Below are 27,800 nucleotides of genomic sequence, written 5' to 3' on the forward strand. Positions count from 1 at the left end.
GAGCTTTGCTACCGGCTGCATGCAACAGCAGGACAGAGCCCTGGGCACAGCAGCACCAAGCTTCCAAGAGAAGAGAGGCTGGGCCAGGGCCCCTTTGGAGCGTGGGCCCGGCTCCAGTGGTGCCATTGTAAATCCGGTATTGCCAGTGGGGCCCCTGGACGACCGAGATACAAAAGGAGCACGTAAAGATGATAAAGTCATTGCGGAGAAACTAAATGAAATCTCTGCTTCAGTCTTCATGGCTGCGGATGTGAGGGAGATTCCCAAACCTTTGCCATCCTTTGTAGGTGACAAATCTGAGGAATTGTCACAGATTGAAGTGTCACTTGAGGAGGTTTTGGAGTTAATTGATAAACTTAACAGTAACAAGTCACCAGGACCAGATGGCATTCACCCAAGAGTTTGGAAAGAACTCAAATGTGAAATTGTGGAACTATTAACTGTAGTTTGTAACCTGTTCTTTAAATCAGCTTCTGTACCCAGTGACTGGAAGATAGCTAATGTAACACCAATATTTAAAAAGGGCTTTAGAGGTGATCCTGGCAATTACAGACCGGTAAGTCTAATGTCGGTACTGGGCAAATTAGTTGAAACAATAGTAAAGAATAAAATTGTCAGACACATAGAAGAACATAACTTGTTGGGCAAAAGTCAACATGGTTTCTGTAAAGGGAAATCGTGTCTTACTAATCTATTAGAGTTCTTTGAAGGGGTCAACAAAGGTGGACAAGGGGGATCCAGTGGACATAGTGTACTTAGATTTCCAGAAAGCCTTTGACAAGGTCCCTCACCAAAGGCTGTTACGTAAATTAAGCTGTCATGGGATAAAAGGGAAGGTCCTTTCATGGATTGAGAATTGGTTAAAAGACAGAGAACAAAGGGTAGGAATAAATGGTTAATTCTTAGAATGGAGAGGGGTAGCTAGTGGTGTTCCTCAGTCCTAGGACCAATCCTATTCAACTTATTCATAAATGATCTGGCGAAAGGGGTAAACAGTGAGGTGGCAAAGTTTGCAGATGATACTAAACTGCTCAAGATAGTTAAGACCAAAGCAGACTGTGAAGAACTTCAAAAAGATCTCACAAAACTAAGTGTTTGGGCAACAAAATGGCAAATGAAATTTAATGTGGATAAATGTAAAGTAATGCACATTGGAAAAATAACCCCAACTATACATACAATATGATGGGAGCTAATTTAGCTACAGCTAATCAGAAAAGAGATTTTGGAGTCATTGTGGATAGTTCTCTGAAGACGTCCATGCAGTGTGTAGAGGTGGTCAAAAAAGCAAACAGGATGTTAGGAATCATTAAAAAAGGGATAGAGAATAAGATGGAGAATATCTTATTGCTCTTATATAAATCCATAGTATGCCCACATCTTGCACACTGCGTACAGATGTGGTGTCCTCATCTCAAAAAAGATATACTGGCACTAGAAAAAGTTCAGAAAAAGGCAACTAAAATGATTAGGGGTTTGGAACGGGTTCCATATTAGGAGAGATTAAAGAGGCTAGGAACTTTTCAGCTTGGAAAAGAGGAGACTAAGGGGGGATATGATAGAGGTATATAAAATCATGAGTGGTGTGGAGAAAGTGAATAAGGAAAAGTTATTTAATTGTTCCCATAATATAAGAACTAGGGGCTACCAAATAAAATTCATGGGCAGCAGATTTAAAACACAGCACACAATCAGTGGAACTCCTTGCCTGAGGAGGTTGTGAAGGCTAGAACTATAACAGTGTTTAAAAGATAACTGGATAAGTTCATGGAGGTTAAGTCCATTAATGGCTGTTAGCAAGGATGGGTAAGGAATGGTGTCCCTAGACTCTGTTTGTCAGAGGGTGGAGATTGATGGCAGGAGAGAGATCACTTGATCATTACCTGTTAGGTTCACTCCCTCTGGGGCACTGGCATTGGCCACAGTCAGTAGACAGGATACTGGGCTGGATGGACCTTTGGTTTGACTCAGTAGGGCCGTTCTTATGTTCTTAATAGAGCTTCTGCCTAGGAGTATTGGGCCAAAAATATTGAAACCTGGATCCTTCAAAGCCCATATTTAGGCATATAAATAAGTGATCTGCTCATTCAGCAACCTGCTCTTCTGTTGGAACTGTGTCTTTTTTTTTAATAAATTGTATCATGAACCTGTTGATATATTTTCAAAGGTGCTCAAGCACTCACCCCTCAGACTGCTGTCAGTGGGACGTACAGATGTTCAGAACCGTTTGTTTGCCAGAAGCTGGGAATGGGCGACAGGGGATAGAGCGTTCTGTTCATTCCCTCTCGGGCACTTGGCACTGGCTGCTGTTGGGAGACTGGCTACTGGGCTAGATGGACCTTTGGTCTGACCCAGTATGGCCATTCTTATGTTCTTAACCTTTGAATTTACAGCCTTTGGAACAGCTTCGGATAGATATGGTCAACCAATGAAAATCATGAACACTTATATTGTGGTGTTCTTCTTATGAAAGCAAGGAGAGCTTATAAACCACCATTAAATACTTCTGGTCTTTTCTCTGTGCATGCACCACAAAAGTCAGAGGCTGTTTATTCAGCCGCAGCATGCAGCTCTCCCTTCTGTTGCTCATTCACAGAACTCTGCACTCCAGTGTGAATGGCCACCCTTTGACTTCTCCAAATGTCTCCCATGCTTTGGCACAACAGTAGCAAATTACTCTATGCATACGGGAACTTTCCTTACTGATTTTTTACCCCATCATGGTGCTATATAGGGATAATGGGGCAGGGGAGAGATGAGAAGCATTTCATCAGGTTTCTTTTTCAATTCAAAAGTTTGTCCAACTCAATTTTTTTTATTTCAAAATTTGGAATTTCAGTGAAATTGAAAAAATGCTGATCAGCCCATGTGCTCTGTTATTTTGAGTGAAAGAAAACTAATGGAAGGCACCAACTTTTCTGTAAGTTGCTCAGTTTCCTTATAGTGGGAGGAACAATATCGGTCATTCCATTTTGATCTTTGGCAGAGGATGCTGGTGAAGTTTCTTTTGAAGTGTCGCTCACTACCAGCATCCTTTTCACCCAGGATGTCACCATTTATCTTTTCTTACAAGGCTGATACAGGATTTTTTTGTTTTGTTTTCAGTAAATACTAGATTGAGTATCTGAAAGTTTCTGTCTCCCACATTCTGACTCACAGCAATCATTTCATCCACTCAAAATTGTTAGCAAGAATCTCTGACTACTGTTAAAAAGCAAAACAAAACCTAGTAATTCTCCACTGGCAGGTATTGAAAGGTGTGTCAATTTCCATAGATAGCTTGAGAGTTCTTTTACTAAGCAAGGAGAGATTGTGATCCCTGTTGCACTAATGTATCCATGGAGTCACTCTGCTGATGGAGTTATTCCAGAGGTACCCCTATGCAGTGGAGAACAGCATCTGGCTCAGAGTGTCTTGTGTTACCTCTGGATTTACATGAGCCAGAGATTTTATTTCAATGTGTCTTCATTAGCAGATGGCATTCTCATCACAATTCCTGTGTTTCAGTATCACTGAAGTTGGCCATTGGAATGTTTTGTCACGGCGTCCAGAACTGTAAGCCACTGTATTACCCTCTGCCTCAGCAAGAGAAAGCTTTCCAGGAGCTAACACTGTGTGTCAGCAGTTTGTCTACCTCCCCAGCAAACTCCTCGAGACTCTGCCAGTCTCAGCCTGGCATTGCGGATTGCTGTCTAGTTCCCAACCCCCTGGAAGAGCAGTATCCGGCCCCTAATATTGGAAACACAAAAACTGCCAAGTCCACTGCCTCCAGAGAGAGGGTGCACACCTCAGCCTGTTAATTTAGCAGAGGACCTGCACTTTAATACACCGCACTGAGATGATTTTATGCTAAAATGAAACAAAGGTTTATTAATTAAGAACGGTGATTTAAATGATAGTAACCAAGGATAATAGAAACAGACAGTGGTTGCAAGTAAAACACGCTTGCCCGTGTCTACAACATAGCAGATCACAATCGTGGTTTCAGGCAATTTCTTACTGAGTCAGTTCTCATCCCCCTCAGCCCACGTGTCTGCGGGATTCCATCTTTCACAGATTCAAAGAGCACAGGTCTCTCAGTCCCTAAAGTGTTGGATAATCAGAATGTCTTTTTGTTTCTCCTTATATTCCCTGAAGTTCATTGTCTTTGCCTTCAGAGCCTGGAGTTCAGACTCCAGTCATGCTCTTTTGTTTTCCAACAAACTGGAGCCCTTTTCCTGCTGGTTTGATTACTCTATCTGTGTCTTTTGCTTGTAATCAAGTCATGCTGTTTTCTCCTTCACCTATTAACTTGATGACTCTGTTTACCACAGAGGCAAATGCATTATCCACTGGCTCGCAAAGCTTGATGCTGGCAGACTGGTTCATATACCTTCCTTTCTCTAGGACAAATCTGCTTATCATCTCTGCTTGGATTGCTTGGACTTAACGTATTTCACACAAGAATATTAATGACCACAGTGTCACCAGTTTCCATATGGTAGCTTACAAGATACTCTTTAGATAAATATTATGGCAAAAGGCTGTTATGCATAATGAGTTTGTCAGGCATGGTAACCATTGTAGTTACTGACGGTGAACACTTTGCCAGTGGATATTGAGGGACTCAAAGGGTCAATAACCATATGGCCCTTGTGGTCCCTTCTAACCCTATGGTTCTATGATTCAGATCGGCTGCGATTCAAACAATGCTGCCTAGCAGAATTTAAGCAAAGAAAGAAGAGGGAGAACACTCAACACAATGAAGGTTTCCATATTCCTTGTTCAGGAAGGCAGCATTCCTGAAGGAAATATGGGCTGAGATCTTTTACTAACTCACGTCTCTTATGAAGTGGGAAGACTCTGGAGGCAAAGGCTAAGGGCTTGTCTATGTGGCGAGTTAGTGCACAGCAAGTTGGAGTGTAAATCTACTGCGCACTAGCTTTCTGCACACTAGGGGCTTGGCTCCACTTGCTAGTTAGAGCACATTAAAGCAGCCCCGGACGCCCTAGCTCACTACCTGTCCACACGGGCAAGGCACATAGAGTGCTCTGAATCCAGGGCTACAGCGCTCCTGGTACTCCACTTCATGAGAAGATTAACACTTGGTGCGCATTGGCTGAAATGCCCAGGTGTCAGTGTGAATGAGGCATTGCATTACTGCGCTCTGATCAGCCCCTGAAAACATCCCATAATCCCCTTAAGTCAAGTGGCCACTCTTCTCACTGTTTTGGAATTACTGCAGGCATGCCGATATGCCCTTTGAAAGCTCCGTTTCTGAAAGCCGGCTTGCTTGTCTGCTCCGAGACAAAGCAACCATTACTGTGGAATGCTGTGTGTGAGAGAGAGAGGCGGGCAGGCGGGGAGTCTGTTGCTGTCTGAACTTACAAGACAGCATGCTGACATTCTCTCAGCCCCCCAAACACCCACTCTCTCTCCCCCCATATACACAGAACACACTCCCTGTCACACCCCACCCCCTCATTTGAAAAGCATGTTGCAGCCACTTGCATGCTGGAATAGCAACCACAATGCACTACTCTCTGTGGCCATTGCAAGAGCTGCTAATGTGGCCACACCAGTGCGCTTGCAGCTGTCAGTGTGGACAGATTGTAGCGCTTTCCTTATTGCGCTCTATGAAAGCTGGTTTAACTCAAAGTGCTCTACATCTGTAAGTGTCGCCCTGTCATAAGTCACCATGTGGACTCTGCTTCTTTGCAGTAAACGCACTCATGTCAAAGGGCACTAGGGAGCTTTTCATGTGTGGTAGCAGGGTTCCCAGGGCCAGTTAGTGCATAGAAGGCTAGTGTGCTGTCGATTTACACCCCAACTTGCTGTGCACTAACTTGCCATATAGACAAGTCCTAGAACAAAGTCCCCCGTAGCCTATTATCATGTCACTTTGAGACAAGATTAATACAAATTGGTGATACTTTTAAAAAAAATCAAATTTTAAATACTTAAATCCAGGTTTCTTTTTAAAATATAAACCTATTTACATTGAAATTTCAAATTGACAATCGATGTTAAGGCCTAAATTTATTCTAATCTATTAAAATAAAATACAAAAACTATTAAATGGTACAAGTTTGCTGCCTCGATTTTAAGAAAGTCAAACCCTGAACTGCTTGAAGTCACTGGCTAAGCACTTGAAAGAAGTGTGTGTTTGAAGTGCTAACTCAGCTTTTGACAGCAGTAGCCCCTTCTGCCAGTGCAAAGAGAATATTCCTCCATTTCAGTTTATTGATCTAATTCAGTTCAATGGCTAGTTCATTCAAGGTTAAGAAACCAATTGGGAGTTGAAAAAGCAAGCAATATTGTTTTCCTCTTGCAATCTGTGAATAAAAAAGAAGATGTGAGAGAGAGAGATCTACTAGTACTAAAATCAAGAAGGATATGGTGACCAGAAACAAGCCGTTCAATTAATTAACTATGGATAATACCTCCTTTGTTTAATAAAGCAGTTAGTTTTAAATGCAAAATGTGCTTTGACAAACTTTTTCTTATGTATCCAACACGTTTAAGGTAGTTTTATTTAGTAAATAAAAAAGTGTGCATTTTAATCAGATTTTAATTTCCATCTAATTAAAACTTGGCGGATCATAAATAAAAATTAATCGTCTAGTAAGTAAGAGATGCATCATTCACCATTTTGTAACTGATTAAAAAATAGAAAAACTAAGAGTCTGAATAAATTAAGCTATGTAATTGCTTCAATAAATATGTGTAGATATTTTATATCCTTCTGGTTACCAAAAAGAAGCAACAAATTTAACATAACGGCTACATTTAATTGCAAGTAACATGTTGTAATGGTTACCAATGACCATCTTTCTTTATGAAAATAACTGAAAAGTACAAATTGATTATTTGATCCATTATCTTTCTAGGTACTGAAGTTAAACTGATGAGTCTGAAATTTCCCAGGTTGTCTTTATTCCCCCTTTTATAGATTGGCACTATATTTGCCCTCTTCCAGTCCTCTGGACTCTCTCCCATCTTCCTTGAGTTTTTGAAGATAATCATGAAATGGCTCAGAAATCTCCTCAGTCAGCTCCTTGAGTAATCTAAGATGTATTTCATGAGGTCCTGCTGACTTGAAGACATCTAACTTGTCTAAGTAATTTTTATCTTGTTCTTTCCCTATTTTAGCTTTAGCTCCTATCTCATTTTCACTGGTGTTCATTACGTTAGATGTCCTCCCACCCCCCACCCTGATGGGTGAGTCAGTTCTTGCCCTCGCTGCTGAGTCTTCCAGTAAAGATGTCAATTGCTCGGGTGGTTTTTGTGATATGGGCATCTGCTAACTTGAAATTGGCTGGAGACCATCAACTGACTTCACAGAGGTCATTCAACAGCACTCAAAAGGAACCAGCTTCCAGTAGCTGTCTCTCATCTTGTTCAGTTAGTGACTTCAGTCTCTAGGGCTATCCGTCGGGCTCCTTTCCACAGAGCTACCTTCCGTACCGAAAGAAGCAAACTTTTAAAGACTATAAAGTAGTCCACATAAGTTGTGTAGGCACAGGCATTTAGAAGGAATGCTACTGATGTTTAAACCCCCACTATGAGCAGCAAATAGCCTCCAGCCAGTTCCCACTCTTCTGGCTTTTTTTGAATTGAAAATCCCATTGTTTTTAAATATCTATTTTAGCAAGCGGATCACCGACACGTGGGCTGAACAGCCGGTGATGTAAATCAGCATTACTCCATTGAAGTCAGTGGTTCAACACAGCTTGACGCTAGTTGAAGCTCTGCTCTGCGGGCAAGGCCCCTGCCCAAGGAGTGGGGAGACCTGCATTCAAGGTCCCGCTTTGCCATTGGCATTCTGTGCGACTGTGGAACAGTCAGTTAGTCTCTTTGTGCTTCATTTCCCCAGCCAGCAAATGTAGATAATAGCACTTCCCTGCCTCAGTGGGCTGTTGTGAGGATAAATGCATTAGACTGTGAAGTGCTTCGATGTGACAGCCATGGGCACTGGACAATGCAATTACAGATGGGGTGGCGCTCTGATGAAAAGTCAAAGGCGTTTCAGCTGTGCTAGCCACTGTCAATTAAGTCAGTTATTCCAGCTGAAAAATAGCCATGCAGACACCACAAATGATGTATTTTGGGTGTGTTTGCTTAGCATTTGACCCTTTATATGCAATGTAGCTTCATACTAAAATGTTGCTTATTGTACAGGGGCTGAAACCATGTCCAGCATGCCAATCAGTTGATATTCTTTCATGTCTCTGTGTGGGTATGATATTGCAGACATTATTTTGTCAACAAAAGGAAGAAAATAAGTCCTTTAGAGAGCAGAAGGCACTGTTGACAAGCCTGAAGGGCTAAGAGTCTCATATAGAGTAAGACAGAAAATGATTGTGATGGTCAGACAACACATACTCCCGTTCAGTGGGAAGTGAGCTCATAAAATAGCCCTAAAACAAGGCCTGATGTTGCTTAAGACTTGCCACTCCAGGCCCATCACTACTTGTAAATGGATGCACCCGTGCTTTGCAATTCATATGCATTATTTACTAACCACGGGCTAGATTATGACCCCCTAACTCAGCCTGGTGGGCACTTAGTCATACTGGGACCTCATTGATGTCAATGGGCCAATGGATGTGTGTAAGCCCGGCCCGGCAGGAAAAAAAAGTTCACAACTTATCCCTAAACTGACACGTTAGTCCTGTAAAATCATGGTATCTGCATTTAGCAAATAGTGGCATGGCCTCTATCATTAACATGATTGCAGCCACAGCTGACCCAACTGTAGCATTTGTGGTAAAGTATGTACATTGCTCTAGAGTAGCTAAACAGCTGTAATGCTTACGTTTATATAAAGAAAACATGCAACAGGAGGTAAAGGATCGCATCATTTTGGCTTATGTTTTTGTAGAGACAAACTCTGATTCCCTGTACCCTCATCATTAGTCATCAGAGCCCTGCATGTTTGTCTAATATGGCCATCTAGGTTGTATCGGTAAGTCTTGTTTTCGCTTCCACTCTCTGTCACTGATCTATCAGCCAAGCACATTTTTTGGCATCAGTCTGAAGCTTGAACTTATGACTGACATGCTTTTCCTGCTTCAAAACCACGTCTCCAGTCAACGTTCATGAAAGATGCTGTCTTGACAGCACTGGCGAATGACCCCTTCTGTGCAACCACTACTGTCTCAACTGTGCCCTGGCGGGATCAGCTCTTGAGCAGAGCTTTCAGTCTCTTGTCTTTTCACTCTGCGATTGCAAGCAATTAGTCCCAGTGCTGGGACGATTGTTTTGATGGTGATGATGTGGCTGGTTTTGTTGGTCTTTTGATAGACTGATAACCTAGCGCTGACTGTTTCTTTTGGCTGACCGAAAATGGCGGCCCATTCTTCTACATGCTTCCAAAATGAGCATGACTCATTCTAGCCAATGGGGAAAAAACAAAACTTAAAAAAAAACCCACAAACCTTTGATTGTTTGTTGCTGTTGTCATTATTTTAACTCTAGGTATTTGTTGATATCACAGATGCTGGGAGCTCAGTGCCGGCGCTATCAAATGGATTTACCAAGCACCAATATTAGCAGCCATCGGGGTAGGTTTTATACATGCAATGTAGAGTAAATGGTTTATTGGTTGTCTGATTATTTAAAAAAAAAAACTCTGTGGCTTTGCTGTAAAAGATACAGGTTCTGAAGTGAAAGGGGGGCGGGGGAGCGTGGCCTGAGGAGCAGGTTACCTTAGGCTCTAAAGTAGCCCGGGGGATCTATCAGAAAAAGTGACTCAAGAAATGAAGCTGATCAAGGTGAAGCTTTCCCTAGCGATGGATGAATGATGAGTCAGAGGTTAGACTCCGTTCAGATAAACACTTTAAATTTTGGATCCTTTTCCTAATTATTGAACTCTCTCGAGTCTACAAAATTGGCTGGAACTTGCCCGCAAACAGATGTTCTGATGGAATTTCCAGTGCTTCCTGTCCAGGCCAGGAATAACATAAGAATTGCCTTTGTGTCAGGATTTAATCACTTCCTTTATTGGTCCCATCCAGAAGTGTAGCAAAGGGTGACAGTGAAAAGCAATTTAAAAATAAAGTTAATCCAACATTTTGTTTTTGAACCTCAAGGGGAAAGTTTAGGGTAATAGTTCTAATGGCTTCTTGTTTTTTAGTTCCAGACTGAGAACACTTTGTTTATGATCAGATAAAAATGGTCTTATTCAATGGTAGGCTAAGGGTTACCTTTTCAAAATCACTTAAGTCCCATTTTCAAAAGCGACATCGGTACTTGGGAGAGTTAGTGGAAAGCTGGGGTATAAATCTACAGCACACTAGTCTGTTGGGCTCAAAGGAGCTTTTGGTGTGTGGTAGCAAGGTCCACAGACAATTAGTGCATGCTGGGCTTGTGCACTGTAGTTTCACACCCCGGTTTGCCACAGCCTAGCTGTCAGTGTTGACAAGCCGTATGTCCCCATGGAAAGATCAATAGAACTTAGGTGCCTAAGCGCCCAGGTCACTTTTGAAAATGAGACTTAGGTGCTTTCCAAAATGTTACCCTGAATCATTGTGTGTGAAAGGTGAAAAGGAAGATTCACATTGCACACAGCCCGTCATGCATCTGAATATTTGCACACCTGCCCTACAGGGAGAGGGTACTCTTAGAAATCAAAGCCGACCACCTAATATTGTAGTGAAAGAAACTCCAGAATGCAGCCCTGTTATCAAAGATCTATAGTAAGTGGCTGCTTTTATTCACCACACTAAAATTAATCTGTCGTACACCATTTCCTCATCCTTTGCTACAGTTTTGCAACCAAGGGAGGAGAGAGATGGGTCATTGGTGGTACCTCCCTATTCAGTGGGTACACGTCTTCCTTGCCTTGCCATGGAGGCACTAACCTCTCACAGCAGCACTGTCTGACCTGACACTGCACCCCTAATCCCAGCCCTGCATGAAGAGAAGGTCTGGGGTGGGGGAGGTGGGCAGGGAAAGAGCTGGAGAGCAAGCCTGAGCCTGCTTCACACTCACCTGGCAGTGGCAGCTTCTGTCCTGCTTTACTGAGCCACCCCACTGCTGCGACCTGGTGCACAGGGCCGCAGTACCATTTGTGATGACCAGCTGGGCCATATTTGAGTGAGTGGCTTTGTGACACGCACACGACTCTGTGTACCTAGAGCAGGGATCTGGGCCCAGCCCTGCGTGTCAGGAGCCAACCCTGCCTTGTGAGTACAGGGCAGGCTCCTTTTCCAGCCCCGTTTGAAAAGGGGGCACATGTACATCTGAAGGCTGCTGGGGAGGAGTGGTCCCTTCTCCCCCCTAAAAAATTAGTTTTTCTCTCTTAAGTGTTGATACCTCTCACAATAAAGAGAAAAGCGCGTTTTAGTGTCGCAAGCAAGAGGCTTTTTGTTTAAGATAAATAAATCCTCTGCATTTTTGTTATAAATTGGCTATTATTTTAGGCAATGACAACTCATCCTTCGCTAACTTACCGACATAATACCATACTACAGCAGCAACTGTCAACACATTGTGCGGTGCAGGCAATAGCTTGACAGAAAAGCAGGAAAGGGAGGAAAGCCTTAATGGGCAGCACTGATGTTTCATAACCGATATTGGAAATGAAAGATTTTCTTTGTAGTTTCAATCCCAGTGCCCATTTTTTCGTTCTGAATTTTAGCTCTTTAACATTTCGTGTTAAAGGGAATGTCTGAAAAGCACAGTCTGGGGCAAGGAAGATCGGAAAGTGATGTGTGACTCCAGGGGCCCAATCATGCTGCTCTTCCATGTGTGAAACCCTCATTAAAACTACTGCGAGCTTGGTATGAAGGTAGAGTCTTCAGAAGGGATAGTGCTAATGGGGCCACACTTTTGCTTTTGGAATTGTAGCGCTTGTATCCACAATGGCCCAAGTCTGTGGCAGCATTGCCTATTGTGCACGAGTCTTTGTGACCATAACTTGGCACGCAAATAATAAACATAAAACTAATACGGCAGCTGGACCTGCCAAGTTTCATGCATTTCATGTGATGAATCTCATGTCCGTATTTATATAAAATCAATACGTCATAAATATCATTAATGCGCTGTATATGGCCCAATTTTGACACACAATCACTTGAACAATTTATTCAAATACGGAAGTAAAAAGACTGTCATTTACCAACGCATAGGGAAAACAAGCCTCCATTATCCTACTAATTAATCTGGCCCATAAAATAAATATTATATTTATACAGAATGCATCTGTACACTCCCCTGACATAACTTAAAAATACATACAAAATTATTCCAAAAAAGAGGAGCAATGCAATCCAGTATAACCCATCATCAGCAATCCCAGCATATTAAAAACCTAAATACCTTTTCCTCACCAATAATTCACTAGAGATTACTAGTATCAGAGGGGTAGCCGTGTTAGGCTGGATCTGTAAAAGCAGCAAAGAGTCCTGTGGCACCTTATAGACTAACAGACGTATTGGAGCATGAGCTTTCGTGGGTGAATACCCACTTCGTCGGACGCATAAAGATTACTACTGATCCTCACGGCATGCTGCAAAGTTAGAGTGGGTTGGATAATTTATGGTGGGGGAGAGACACGGGGGAGGGCAGTGTCAAAAAATGGCTTTTTAGGAAATTGGAAACCATCATGACATTTTTTTATTCTCAAATGGTCCTGGTCTTTTGAACAACCGTAGAAAACAAAACTGGGGGGGGTTTATTTAAGCTTTTGAGATTTATGTTATCATTCTTCCTGTTAGCAACATGGGAAAGGGGGGGAAATAGGAGAAAGGAAAAATTAAAAAAAAAAAAAAAAAAAAGTAAAAACCCCAAACGAAAAATATTCAATAAAAATGTTAAAGAAAAAATTTGGAATGATCCAATCATTGTTCCTTTTCTACACCAGCAGAACAAAGAATACTGTGATATTTTCATGATCGCTTTTTGCTCATCTCAACTGATCAGATTTGGTCTGGTTTGGACCGTTGAGTTGGGATTGAATTCCAAAGCCACGAGGCCAGAGAACGCTCAGCCAATAGCCCCTTCTTATCCATACCAGCGTAGCTTTAACTTCAACACCTCTGCTGAGCTCATCTATATACTGTGCAGAGCTTGATGTGACACCTTAAAAACACATGAAAATTGGATTTTTTTAAAGGGCTGCTGCATACTGAATTTTCATTGTGCATCAGCCTAACCTGTCAAAGATGCTTCTGTAACCAGGACACGTGTCCTTATCCAGTTAATTTTGTTTGCTTCAGCAGAAGCAAAAAAAAAAAAAAAAAAAAAATCTTTGGAGAGCGTATTCTTCTTCTGTTATATTTACATTTACAGTCTCCTTCGTTTCGAGACACACTTATTTCTGCTGCCTCATCCTCATAAAAATTCACTATTAATGGCCGCAGCACTGCAGCTATAGCCAGAATCTCTTGTCTTAAGAGAGGTATTGCAATAAATGGTCAAATTTGTCCAGACATTAAAATCTACTTTTCAGAATCACCTGTGATTTAAAGCTTTTAGATGGCTCATTGAAATGTGCTTGAGTCTAAGTACTAGAGATGGCCCCTCGTTATTAGCCGCTTCTGCACTTGACACTAAGTTTTTTTACTGTTATCAAAATGACACTTTGGTGGGTTTCCAGAGCTATGCCTTTTACTAGGCTCAAAACAGATTTGTAGTAAACTCAGTGTTATGACAGGTTGGTATAGGAGATCTGGCTTCCAAACCAGCTTGCTTCCCAAATGAGAATGAGCTTAGCAGTTTCAACTTGATTGTCAGCATCACAAAACTGTGGGATTGAGAACCCAGGATAGTGAAAGAGGTTTGAAAAGTGAGGATTAGATGCATTGAGAGAATGTCTGGGGAATTCATAGGTTATCAGGGACCTCAGGAGGTCTTCTAGTCCAACCCCCTGCTCAAAGCAAGACCAATCCCCAGACAGGTTTATTTTTTACTTCTGTTCCCTAAGGGGCCCCCTCAAGGATTGAACTCATAACCCTGGGTTTAGCAAGCTAATGCTCAAATCACTGAGCTATCCCTTCCTCTGGCGTGTATGTGCTGGTCCTGTATTTAGCAAGCTACTATTTCTCATGCCAAAATAGCAGTGAAAATGTGGTGACACAGACCCCCTTCCTATTCAGGATTCCAGGCAGCTTGTACAGCCCATGAAAGAGTCGGTGCCGCCACATCTTCACTGCTGTTTTTAGATCCACTAGCTAGATTAAAGCTAGCACAGGTATACTTACCTGCGCTGCAATTCCCCTTCAATGGTAGTGTAGACATACTCTCAGTATTTGTACAGTACCTAGCACAATGGGGTGACAGTCTCAACTGGGGCCACTAAGCACTGCTATAATACATAGAAATAATATTACTGGTGCCCCATCCTATTACAGAACAAGTTTTTATTATCAAACACACAGGTCAGGTCTCTAGACTAGAACATGGGGTTTCTTTTCAAGCCCAAGAATAACAGTTTACACTGCTGTTTGCTCTCTGAGTACGAAAGCCACCCAGTTCTGCCACGCAGACATTAGATCTGATGCATTGGTTTGTTTTCAAATGAGGCTGGAAATATTGCAGGAAAACCAAGTAACAAACAAAGCAGCACAACAGCTGGGTGAGAGAAATGAAAACAAAGAGAGATGAAGCAGATTTTTTTAAAGGCACACACCCAGGAAACCAAAAAGAGTAATATCCAGACTGACAAAACCTTTTTCCTGTTTCTTTTAGTGAGTATTGTGGGGCTGTTTGTGGGCTAATTTACATAGGTGTAAAAGAGGAGTGACTCCACTAAAGTCAATGGAACCTGATTTGTGTTTACACTACGGCCCCTCTTCATCTCTTTACATCTGAAGTGGGTGTAAATTGTCTTTTACATTGATGTAATAGTGTAAGAGGGGCTTAATTGTAAAGAAGCATCATGCCAGTGACATACAGCAGCACAGAACTTGTGTAAATGAGATTGGAATCAGGGCAATTAGTCACAGATTTTTTTAAAGGCCAGACGGATCATTGTGATAATTTACTCTGACCACCTGCAATCACAGGCCATAGAAGGTCAAAGAATTAATTCCTGCTTCATGTCCAATAGCTCTGCTTGCACTATCTGCTAGAAAAAATGTGAAAGCTTGATTTTAAAAAGTTCTATTGCTGGAGGATGTGTCACATCCCTTGGTATCTTTATGCACACTGGAGTGAGAGCCCCCTGCATACTGTTCTGTGTACTATTTAGAATTGCTGTAGAAATAAGGAATTGCCAGAAAATAGTGGGATAGGTGCTCTTTTTCAGCATACTCCACTTCACTGCAGTATTTGGAGTGTAATCAATACATTCTTTTGGTGTCAATTGGGATCTTTCACTGTGTTTCAAGGTGAAAGAGACAGTAATGTGCGTAATGAAAGTTACCAAGCTTAACACAGGGAGCGCTTCCTTTCTTCAAGCCCTGTTCCTACAGCCTCAGTAATATATGAATGAACTGTCTGTGTTCATATATGATGCTGTCCCATTCTTAACCTGATTCTTCTCTCATGCCACTGGTCTCACCCCATTATTTTCAATGGAATTACTTCTGATTTAAACTACAGGAGAATCAGGCTCAGGCCCTATGTGAATTAATGTCCTGAACTTAGCCTCTGAAGGACCTACAGGAACAAGGAATTTCAAAGCCTTTCACGAAGACCAGCTTGCCTCTCAGATGTTCTGCCCTTATTTCAGAGGTCACAGCCGCAACAAAGGCCTAGTGCAAAGCCACCGAAGTGAATGGGAAAATGCTCCCATTGACTAGCTGGGCTTTGAGGAGAAAGGGTCTGACAGTTAGCTCAGATTTGAAAGTTTCCTGACAAATTTCTGTTTGATTCATGTGGATGAAAGTTCTCCATAAGGGACCCCAGGCCTTTTTCACTGCAGGTGTTTCCACTGGCAATACGCTGTTGTGACCAAGTGGGATTCCAATTAGTGATACAAAGGACCCATTATACTCTCAATTTCATCCCTTTGGCAGCGTATTGTATGATCCCCTGGCAGCATACACACTAGAATTTCAACCAACACTATGACCATTTGATTGTTTGTTTGTTCACAATCAACAGCCAATTCTGGGGGAGGGCTTAGCTGATGCGATAATAGGCACATGGAATAGAAAATTCTTTCTAGGCCTAATAAAGGCAGCAGGTGTACTCAGGATTTCAAAATTACACCACAGAAGTCTTGCCAAAGCTGCACCTGAAATGGGTGGTTTGCAAATGAAAGCCCTGCATGTACATAAGTAACACTAGCAGTATGTACAAGGGAAACAATGCGAAATAAACTGTGACAACAGGGCTACCTGTGATGCATAGAAAAATTACACTGGTGTGAAGCCTAGAGCTGACTATGTCCAGTTCTCAAGCAATGCCAAAAAAAATCTCCGGCAATTCAGCGGGACCTGTTTTAAGGTGCAGTATCTCCCAAACCTCCTGGGCTGGAAAGAAATGCCATATAGCTTTGGGTAGCTGGGATTCGTCCAATTTCATCAGCGCTGCTACTGCCAACTCCAGTAAACCTGGCCAGATTGAGGACATCAGCCCTTAAACAACATTATACTGATCTGGCTTTTGTGTCTGCTCAGATCCTGATGTGGTTTGAGCTGCTTCTAGGTTAAGCACAGCTGCAGTTAGGCCCAGAGTCACTGAACTGGCAGAACTATGCTCAGTACAAGTGCACAGGGAGGTGATGGCCTAAGGCGGTATTAAGCCATTGTTGTAACTCTCTGATCATGTGGTCAATGGGCATTTGTCCTAGTCCTCAGCGTGACTTAAACATGGTGTCTATGGCCCCCAAAAGGCCCTCACAGCCATGGTCCCTTTTGCTAGGCTATTCCCCCTACACTAAACCCAAGAAGGATTGACATAGGAGTGTCTATATCATCTCTCTGCCACTCAAGGATTCCTCCCTCCTCCCACCCAGATAGCCAGTCCACTCTGCACCTCTGGAGTAGCCTCCAGGCCAATGAACCTGGCCCTAAAGCTTTTAGTGATGGAAAGCATGGGATCCCATCATTAACACCTCACTAATATCTAACTTTCATGGCTTAGCCCATGTCAGAACTGGAGTGGTTTCATTTGGCGTGGAGCTGAAAATCTGACCCATCCATGATAACCAAGTGTGATATCTCACAGCTAGCCAGGGCTAGGAACTTCAGAACCAGTAACTTTTCCAAGCAAGATCCTGGACCAGTGATCAGAAATATATCATTTTATCTTTGCTGAAGTTTTCCTATGTGGCAAAATGTTCTTCATTGTTTTCGTGCCTATGCTACTGATGACATTCTTTTCAACCTCCAAAAATTTGCACAGCTGCCTGCAAGATAGTTAACTGTTTGTGTCCCTGTAATACCTCTCTGTATTTTACAGCTGAACTTCATTCTGTTCCTGAATACCGTACGGGTTCTGGCAACCAAAATTTGGGAGACAAATGCTGTTGGGTATGACACAAGGAAACAATACAGGTAACTTCCTGGACTGGATTTTGTTTAACAGCATGTTCAAGATTTTTCTGGTTAAAAGGGATGCTTTAAACAGTATGAATCACCTACAAGTCTCTATAAAAGGTGAAGCAGCCTTTGACACCTAGCTTCTGAGAAATTTTGGGGTTGATAGATTGTTTTGCTACATTCATCTGAAATATCCTGGTTTTGTAAATTCATCTTCCAGACTGTGTAGGCATAAAAATTCATTTATTCTAGGGCTGTCAAGCGATTAATTGCACTGTTAAATAATAATAGAATACCATTTATTTAAATATTTTTTGATGTTTTCCACGTTTTCAAATACATTGATTTCAGTTACAACACAGAGTACAATGTGTAAAGTGCTCACTTTTTAGTTCTTTTCTATTACAAATATTTGCACTGTAAAAAACAAAAGAAATAGTATATTTCAATTCACGTAATACAAGGCTTGTAGTGCAATCTCTTAATAATGAAAGTTGAACTTACAAATGTAGAGTTATTTACAAAAAATAACTGCATTCAAAAATAAAACAATGTAAAACTTTAAAACCTACAAGTCCACTCAGTCCTACTTCAGCCAATTGCTCAGACAAACTAGTTTGGTTACAATTTACAGGAGATAATGCTGCCCACATCTTGTTTACAATGTCACTTGAAAGTGAGAACAGGCATTCGCATAGTACTGTTGTAATCGACTGTGACAGGTTGGTTCACAGGGATCCTCTTTGGGACTGTCACCTGACGTGCTGGAATTACCTCTGAGCCCATTTTCCCTGCCAGCTTGGGACTCCAGAACCCTTGTTGAGCCAGACATGCTAGTCTGCTGCAACACAGAACCAGGTCTGGTCCACACCCCCAAAGCTGCAGACTTTAATTGGTCAGAAAGTTACCTATCTCCAGCACCCTGACACCTAGCTCCCAATGGGATCCAAGCCCCAAATAAATCCGTTTTCCTCTGTATAAAGCTTATATAGGGTAAGCTCATAAATTATCCACCCTCTGTAACACTGACAGAGAGATATGCACAGCTGTTTGCTGCTCCAGGTATTAATCACTTACTCTGGGTTTACTAATAAACAAAGGTGATTTTATTAAGTATAAAACATAGGATTTAAGTGGTTCTGAGTAATAACAGACAGAGCAAAGTAAATCACCAAGCAAAATAAAGCAAAAACACACAAGTCTAAGCCTAATACATTAGGAAACTGATTACAGGTAAAATCTCACCCTCAGAGATGTTCCAATAAGCTGCTTTCACAGGCTAGCATCCTTCCTAGTCTGAGCCCAATCCTTTCCCCTAGTACAGTCATTGTTAGTTCCAGCAGACATCTTAGGTAGAAAGCAGGGGTGTTCTCATGACTGGCCACTCCCTTTGTTCTGTTCCATCCTCTTTTATAGCTTTGGCACCAGGCAGGAATCTTGTCTCTCTGGGTCCCCACACCTCCTGCTAAAAGGAAAAGCAACAGGTTTAAGATGGATTACAGTATCATGTGATATGTTCACATGTCCTTTGAGACCCCAGCCTCCGTTCTTCCAGGGCTGGCCTGTACATACAGGAAGGTTTGCAGGTAAATAAACCATCTACAACCAATTGTCCTAGTCAGTGGGAGCCATCAAGATTCTAAACCACCATTAATGGCCCACACTTTACATAATTACAATAGGACTGTAGAGTTATACTTCATCTTTCTAGCTTCAGATACAAGAATGATACATGCATACAAATAGGAATATATTCAGTAGATCATAAGCTGTGTAATGATAACTTACAAGAGATCTTTTGCATAAGGCATATTCCAGTTACATCATATTCATACTCATAAGTGCATTTCCATAAAACATTGTGGAGTGCAACGTCACACCAGCATCGCAAGATATTTATGTGCGCCAAAGATGCGCTAAAGATGCACTTCAACCACCATTCCAGGAGACATGCATTCATGCTTATGACGGATTCTGCTTGATAATAATCCAAAGCAGAGCGGACCGACGCATATTCATTTTCATCATCTGAGTCAGATGCCACCAGCAGAAGCTTGATTTTCTTTTTTGATGGTTGGGGCTCTGTAGTTTCCACATCTGAGTGTTCCTCTGTTAAGTTGTACGAAAACATTATCCACACCTTGTCCCTCTCCGATTTTGGAAGGTACTTCTGATTCTTAAACTTAGGTTGAGAGCTGTGTCTGTTCTTAGAAATCTCATGTTGGTACCTTCTTTGTGTTTTGTCGAATCTGCTGTGAAAGTGTTCTTAAAACAAACATGTGCAGGGTCATCATCCAAGACTGCTATAACATGAAATATATGACAGAATGTAGGTAAAACGGAGCAGGAGTCATACAATACTCCCCCAAGGAGTTCAGTCATAAATTTAATTAACACACTATTTTTTTAACAAGCATCATCAGCATGGAAGCATGTCTCTGGAATGGTGGCTGAAGCATGAATGTTTACCATATCTGGCATGTAAATTTCTTGCAATGCTGGCTACAAAAGTGCCATGCGAACACCTGTCCTCACTTTCAGGTGACATTGTAAATAAGAAGCAGTCAGCAGTATCTCCTATTAATGTAAACAAACTTGTTTGTCTGATCAGTTGGCTGAACAAGAAGTAGGACTGAGTGGACTTGTGGGCTGTAAAGTTTTACATTGTTTTCTTTTTTACTGCAGTTATGTAACAAAAAACTTTACATTTGTAAGTTACACTTTAAGGATAGAGAGATTGCACTACAGTACTTGTGTGAGGTGAATTGAAAAATACTATTTCTTTTGTTTATCATTTTTACAGTGCAAATATTTGTAATAAAAATAATATAAAGTGAGCACTGTACACTTTGTATTCTGTGTTGTAATAGAAATCAATATATTTGAAAATGTAGAAAAACATCCAAAAATATTTAATACATGTCAGTTGGTATTCTATTTTAACAGTGCGATTAATCGTGATTAATTTTTTTAATCACAGTTAATTGTTTTGAGTTAATCGCATGAGTTAACTGCAATATCGACAGTACTAATTTATTCATTAATCTAGATCTATCCAGCAGAGGCTGCAACTCTAGCACACCTAACCATAATGCAATATAATTTAAAATCACACACACATAAATGCTTACAGAACTCTTATAGAGGTGTACTCTCAAAAATCCCCTCTTACCCTTATAACCACCATCACCACTTGGGACCTAAGTCAACCCATTGATCTACCAAACTCCTGAGAAAACAGATGGGTCTTGCAGGGTAACAACTCTGAGGCTGGTGAATTAAGGGGAGGGAGTGCATTCCAAACTGAGCACTCAACGTGGAGAATGTCCTGCGAGCAGATGTCTACCTTTAACTCAAGTAAGGTCAAGCATCTCTACAAGGTGTGAGGTGGTATCTTACTTAACCAGCTCCCAAACCAATGAAGGACTGTTGCGCTGTTTGGAGTGGTTCACTACCGTGAGTGCCAATCTCAGGGCAGATGGTCAAAAATTAGATTTCACCAACCTGGTAACAAATGTGAACTCCCGAAGCACGATACCAGTCTTACCATGGAGTCACAGACAGTCCCATTGGGCATTCCACTCTATCTTGCCAGCCAGGTAAGCTGGACTCCATGATAGTTGGTTGCCACATAAACCAAAGATCACAAAAGATTCATGTTGTTTCCAGTCCCAAGAGACCAGATCTCACGCCAAAGACAATGCTTGTAGCCAGTCCTGTAATAAACTAACTTAGGATGTGTCAACTAAGAAAAGGAATGAGAGAATTATTTACAGGTAAAGCAAGCAAGTATATATATTCCAATGAGTTACAGTCTATGGTTCCAAAAGATGATAGAGTTGTAGTAATCTGTCAGCACTGAATGTCTTATAGGGCTAACCTAGGTTGACCCTAGGGATCTCTGCTTTTGCTTCATGGCTCCTGAAAAAGTCCAATCAGAAAAAAAATGCAAAATTTTTCTTGTTCTCTATCTTTATTTCCTTCTTCCAGAATTCAAGCTGCTGGGATGAGCCCTTTTGCACATAGCCTCTTCGTGAGTGTGCAGGGGGAATTAACAATGTCTTTGTATTATGGTATCCACAATGGCCCATTGAGTTTTGATAGCTTTCTCAATGAGCAGGAGACAATCCCTTTCAGTCAGGTTGACAATTTCAGGGCAAACATTTTGTACAGTTATACAGCAAAAACTAAAATACTACCTTATAGCATGTGAGAAAAATATTACAAGTGAGATTAATGCATGCAGCAACTTACAAGCATGTCATAAAGTCTAAACACTAAGCACATTGTTATCTGCTTAGTGTCCTCTTCACCATACTACCACCCAAGTGAAACAGACCGGTTTCCAGCAATGAATTTGTCGGTGCTCAGCTGAGTCCTAAAGCCTTGGCAAGAGCTGGCACCTGGCCTGTCAGTGTCACAAGAACATTATAATTATAACCAATAATATAATTAAAGCTCCAGCTGGAACAAACAGGCAGTCAGTTCAGACTCTGATGTAATGTATTCTCTCCATGATGCTCTGCTTAACAAGTAGTTGGCCACATACTGCACTAGCTTCAGTTTCCAGTTGGTTGCTGTGTGTAGAATCGTGTAGAGTGAATTACAATAGAGTATTCCTGGTCTACACTGTGGGGGAGGGGGTTGATGTAAGATACGCAGCTTCAGCTACGGGAATAGCATAGCTAAATTTGACATGTCTTATTTCGACTTACCTCCTGTCCTCACGGTGTGCGATAGATGGTTGCGGCTCCCCCGTCGATTCCGCTACCGCCACTCGCCGTGGTGGAGTTCCGGAGTCGACGGGAGTGCATTCGGGGATCGATATATCGCGTCTAGATGAGACGTGATATATCAATCCCCGATAAATCGATTGCTACCCGCCGATCCAGCAGGTAGTCTAGAAGTACCCTAAGGCGACAAAAATGTAGATGAATGTGCAAAGGCCTGCATCAGAAAAGAAAGGTAACACCTTCCTTCTCACTGCCTGCCAATGGGAAAAACACTCGTGGCTGTCACAGTTACTTGAGGAGCTGGCTAGGTAGTGGCACATTGAAGTTGCAAAGCTGTATTGAAAGGGCGGTCCTAACAAGGGGAGCACCTCCGCCATTTTCAGGAAGTGTTTGAAACTGATCCCTGCTGGTGCACCCTGGGGTGCAAAAGGAGAGAGGGTGGGGTGAGGTGGTTGTGAGACCATGCTCCCAGCCTCCACCACACTGAGCAGTGGAGCCAGCCAGCCATGCAAGGGATACAGCAGTAGGTACACTTCCACTGGACCTTTTGGAGCTGCAATGTTCGCAGTTCCCTCACTGAGGTGTTGCAGCTACAAGCCACACCCTATTGAAGAGTTTTTGCTACAAGCCACAGTAGAGCCCTTAATTTGTAGTGTTTTCTTGGCAATGCCCATTTCCTTTTAACTGAACCCTCTCGGCGCACGAGCTTGTTGGCATTTCACACAAGAAAAAAGAGCTTTTGCTTTTTCAAGAGGAAGCGTAAAAGCTCTCACGGGTCTAATGTAATAGAAAAGTATTTGTGTACAACAGTGCACTCATAACGCTAATTCAGGTAGTAAGTACCTGCTGAGGGAGTAACGGCTGCAGTACAAATCACCCTTGTTGGGGTACATTTTGGGGACAGAATCAAGTGGGACTTGATGGAATCTTAATGAGTCTACATGAGCTCCTCACTGCAATCCACTCTCATTCATATATTTTTGTAACTCTTACAGGAAGCTAGCGAAGTCCACCTTGGTTCTGATTCTGGTCTTCGGGGTGCATTATATTGTCTTTGTGTGCCTACCGCACACGTTCACCGGGCTGGGATGGCAGATCCGAATGCACTGTGAACTCTTCTTCAACTCTTTCCAGGTGCGAGATATATTATCTGGTTTGTTCTCTGTCCTTCTCATCCCTTACCCCTTCTCTCTGGTTCTCTGCTGATCCTTGACACAATGTAACAGTGTAATTCTGACACCAAAGGCAAATCACATTTTTATGGAGCTCTGACAGGGTTGGTCATTGCATTCCTAAACCTAGTAGCAGCTGGGAGCTCTGGGGGTTCATTCCACACTAGAGAAAATACAACAGTACTCCTGCTCCTCTATGTGCTATTTACCACAGGAAGGATTGTGACGACTATATCGTGAGTGTGTTTTCTCTGGTGGCGTATTATTAGCTTTTGTGATAAAATAGATGTCTTTTTGTTTCCTAGTTAGGAAAGTTCTGCTTCAGGGACAAAGATCCGAGTTTAGTTTACTTTTCTACAATATGGATTCAATTACTGTGCCAACTGGATGCAAATAACCACAAGATTATGTAGACTCAAGAAATAACAGAGAAAACAGACATTGCAGACGTGAATCTGAAGATATTGGAGAGCAGAGCTAATTGGTTGGAAATTCTCCATTGGAATAATTTTCCAATAGAAAATGCCATTTTCATCTCACAAAACATTTCACATTTTTTAACTTTTCATTCTGATTTGGGACCAATTTTTTTTCCCCTAAAAAATGTGAAATATTTCATGGGAAAGGATTTCCATTTTCCAGCTGGTTGTACTAGAAAGAGTATCTATCTTCCAGCTCCTCCTCATCTTTCTCCAGAGATTGTGATAACAGATAAAACTCTGCTGGGTGTAGCTAAAATAACATGGAAACAGGAATGAACTTGGAAGACTTTGAGAAATGATAAACTTCATTAATATGTTTAACGTGAGTTAGATCTGCTAAAATTTAGCTGGAAGGAGACTTACATTTGACATGGTTCTTCACATGACAATTATCCCTTAAAGATTTCTGCTTTCTTATCCTTCAGGGTTTCTTCGTCTCTATCATCTATTGTTACTGCAACGGAGAGGTAAGTTTAAAGCACAGATCGGATGAGGCTCCTAACCAAAATTACTGAGTGACAGAAAGGGAAGTTTTCTACAGAATATAATAAGAGAGTGGTTGCAAGTTAGCTGTTTGTGTTACAGCTGCTGATCAACTCTTAAAGGGATAGGGTCACGCAGTTTGGTCCCTAAATTGTTATGAATTATAAAATAAACAAAATGGAAACAATTTTTGTCTGGATTTGAACAGGCCCTTGTATTATTTGCATCATGGTAGGAAACTGACTTCAGCAACCCCTTACACTAATGGTCCCTTCTGGCTTTATAATCTGAATCTGTGATTACAATAGGACGGCTCCTGGAGAAAGGAATTGTACAACTTGAGAAAGTGATTTAGAATCTGGCTGATAGTTGATGACATTTGTTTGGGCATTTGGGATTTTTCTTAAGGGTTAATACATGATTTTAAACCTGATTTTACACGGCTGGAGGAGCTTCATACCATGTGAATTTTCAAGATTGTGCTTGAAGGGGAAGATGATTAAAGGCTTGCTTTAGCTCTTGACTCCTTCCCCTTACAATTTATGTCTTAGATCTGTTGTTGATCGATTTTGTTTTTCTCTCTGTTAGGTTCAGACTGAGATCAAGAAGACTTGGACTAGATGGAACCTGGCTATTGACTGGAAAAGGACGACTCCATGTGGCAATTACAGATATGGCTCCGTCCTCACCAACATGACCCACAGCACCAGCAGCCAGTCTCAGATGGTGACCAGCTCCCGCATGGTTCTGATTTCCAGCAAAGTCTGCAGAAATGCCAGTAGGCAAAATGAGGCGCATATGAATTTGCCTGGATATGTTAGGAGCAACTCTGAACAGGACTGTGTGCACCACTGGGTTCTTAAGGAGGCCAATGAAGATGAAGAGAAGCAGGTGGATGATATATCGCTCAAGGAGTCACTTAGACCGCAGGGTAGTAGCACAGACCCTGAGGGGAACAGGGTAGAAATGGAGGAGGCTCTGTGAAGAGTCATGGACATCCATGGGCATGTCCAATCTAAAATGGGTTGAATCCTCTCATGATGCCAACAGCTACTAGTATCCATATACTGCCTTGAGCCAATCTCAGTGAAGATCTTACTCAATGATGAAGCTTAATTTACAAGGACTCCAGACCTACATAATGCAGCTGACTACGCAAAATGATTTCTATGCCACAAATGTCAAAGACACAAAAAAAGTGAATTTTTAGCACTTACTACCTGCATTACACTTAAAACTCTCTACAGCAGACACATCATAGATGTTTTCTGCACATGCTCTTCTGAAGGCATGTGAAAGGTGACTCCTCCATTTGTACACCTGAAAGGAAAAGAGGAATGGATATCAGAAGGTTTACAGTATATGCATTTGAATGGATTCTCTGGACTCCAAAATGTCTTCGCTGTGAATCACAGGGCTGGGAAGAACTTTAAAGGATTTTCATCCAGTACCTTGTGAACTTTTGATCTCAACGCAGAATGTTTCAAATAATTGTTTTTAAACAGAGATGTTACTTAGGTTTGATTATTTACACTGTTGCTTTAGCTTGTTTTATGGAAACATCCAAACCAAAACCTCATGTAGTATGTGACCTAAATTCTCTAACGAGACAGCCCCTGCTGCATGCACTGAGTTCTGCAATGATTTGGGAATTAAGTGGCAATACTAACTGAATATGAAATCATTTGAAAACCTTCCATGTAAGTGAAATAATTCTAAAAAGAGCACCAGAAAATTTAAATATACTTAGTGCCCTGTAGTGGAGGAATGTCTCCTGCTCTATGTCGACCCCTAAAAGACTTTGATGTTGGACAGTGAATGGGTTTGTGCCCACTGAATTGCCATTAAACACCAGAAGAGGCCGTGATTGGGTTAATACAGGCCTGAGCTACTTCAGCCAGCTTTAGTACTGTGTCAAAAGCACTTTCATTAAACACATCAAGGTCTTTGCCAGATACTAACTTCCTGTTGGCCAACTTTGGTCCAAAGATCCTTGCCCTGAGATCAAATTCTTCCACTGGCACACAATCTCACTCCATTCTTCCATGGATTTTCAAGTAGTGGAGTTCCTCTCCAGGGGGGATTGGATGCATAAGATGGCAGCTGCCTACACTACGTCTCTCCACGGCCCCTCTAAGCGCACCCCTCTGGCATGCTTCTGCTATCCAGGCACTTTTTCATTGCTTCAGCTCAAATGTGGTGGTGGACATGGTATAACATCATCTGATAGAATAGCTAAGGAGCTCCTGCATGCGTCACCATCATGGCCCAGGTAGAGGAAACTCAGAAGAGAACCCTTAAATGGACATGCAATGGCTCTCATCGTGGTGGTACAGTGCTGCAGTCCGTGCCTCAGTCTCGACTCTTAGAAAGATTTCACTCTTGCTCTGCTCTGTCATAACAAGGGCAACAGTGAAGGGGAAAGCCCAGGAAATGCACTGAAATCCTCCCATGTGGGAAAAACACACACCACAGCCCAGGGGTGAAGAAGGCAGCAAAAGGGCCATTTTTGTAGGTACTGCTGTGTTAGCTGAACCACTTGGGGAGGTATGGAAGGTGCAGTATGCAGCCATTCACATCTCCACATATTTCATCATCGGTATGGAGAATTACCAGAGCGTGCTATAAAACATTGAAATGTTTTTTAAATGACTGAACTTGGGGGAAAGGGGTGAAAATAGTTTTAAAATGTCACCTGAGTGTAAATTGAGGCAAAAAAACTGAGATAACTATGATCTGTTTGGTGTACATTTGAAACTTACCATGAACGGCAGCGCATTTCTTCCTGCAAGGCATGAAAATAAGAATAAGCCATGTTGGTGCCAAGTATGCTTTCTGTGAACTGCATGATTTCCCACAAAAAGTTCCAGATCGCACAGCAACTTTGTTTATCCCAACTGGATTTGACATGGGCTAAGTTCCATCATGTCTGAATGGAACATCTGAGGGCTGATGCTGTGAAGTGCTAACTGATGTCAGACGTCAATTGTGCTGTTTCGTTTGCTGATATTAAAGATGATTTTGTTGGGTAGCTGTTGTTCAGTGGCACATGAGAGGCATTGGGGGGGAGGGATAGCTCAGTGGTTGAGCATTGGCCTGCTAAACCCAGGGTTGTGAGCTGAATCCTTGAGGGGGCCATTTAGGGAACTGGGGTAAAAATCTATCTGGGGATTGGTCCTGCTTTGAGCAGGCGGTTGGACTAGATGATCTCCTGAGGTCCCTTCCAACCCTGATATTCTATGATTTAAAAAAAAAATCTCCTTTTTTCAGCTTTTTAGTTAGGCTTAAAACTTATGCCTGGCACTTGTGCTTCTCGTTTATTTCTGCCTCTGTGACCTATCAAATCGCTCTTGGAGACGCTCATTCATTCCAGTGATCCTTTTCCTACCCAGGTGTTCTCTGTGGTTAAAAGCTCAAATTTCCCTCACTGAACCTATTAACTAGCCAGTAAACCTTATAGTCAGGGGAATAGACAAGATGGCAAGAGAGTTCTTTCCCATCTCCCCCCTCTCT

General features: G+C 42.0%; 1 protein-coding gene across 1 annotated transcript in view; it reads left to right on the top strand.

Annotated features, from left to right (window-relative positions):
* The window catches only part of PTH2R (parathyroid hormone 2 receptor), a 76,819-nt gene extending 51,300 nt beyond the window's left edge, over positions 1-25,519 (top strand). Inside the window, exons 10-14 of the mRNA XM_050916055.1 lie at positions 9,479-9,545; positions 17,338-17,432; positions 23,146-23,284; positions 24,230-24,271; positions 24,876-25,519. Coding sequence (XP_050772012.1) covers positions 9,479-9,545; positions 17,338-17,432; positions 23,146-23,284; positions 24,230-24,271; positions 24,876-25,271 — 739 coding nt within the window. The 3' untranslated portion in view covers positions 25,272-25,519. The remainder of the gene's footprint in view (positions 1-9,478; positions 9,546-17,337; positions 17,433-23,145; positions 23,285-24,229; positions 24,272-24,875) is intronic.
* Positions 25,520-27,800: the final 2,281 nt, after the last annotated feature.

Source organism: Gopherus flavomarginatus, chromosome 10, assembly GCF_025201925.1.
Source record: "Gopherus flavomarginatus isolate rGopFla2 chromosome 10, rGopFla2.mat.asm, whole genome shotgun sequence".
NCBI classification, from domain to species: domain Eukaryota; kingdom Metazoa; phylum Chordata; order Testudines; family Testudinidae; genus Gopherus; species Gopherus flavomarginatus.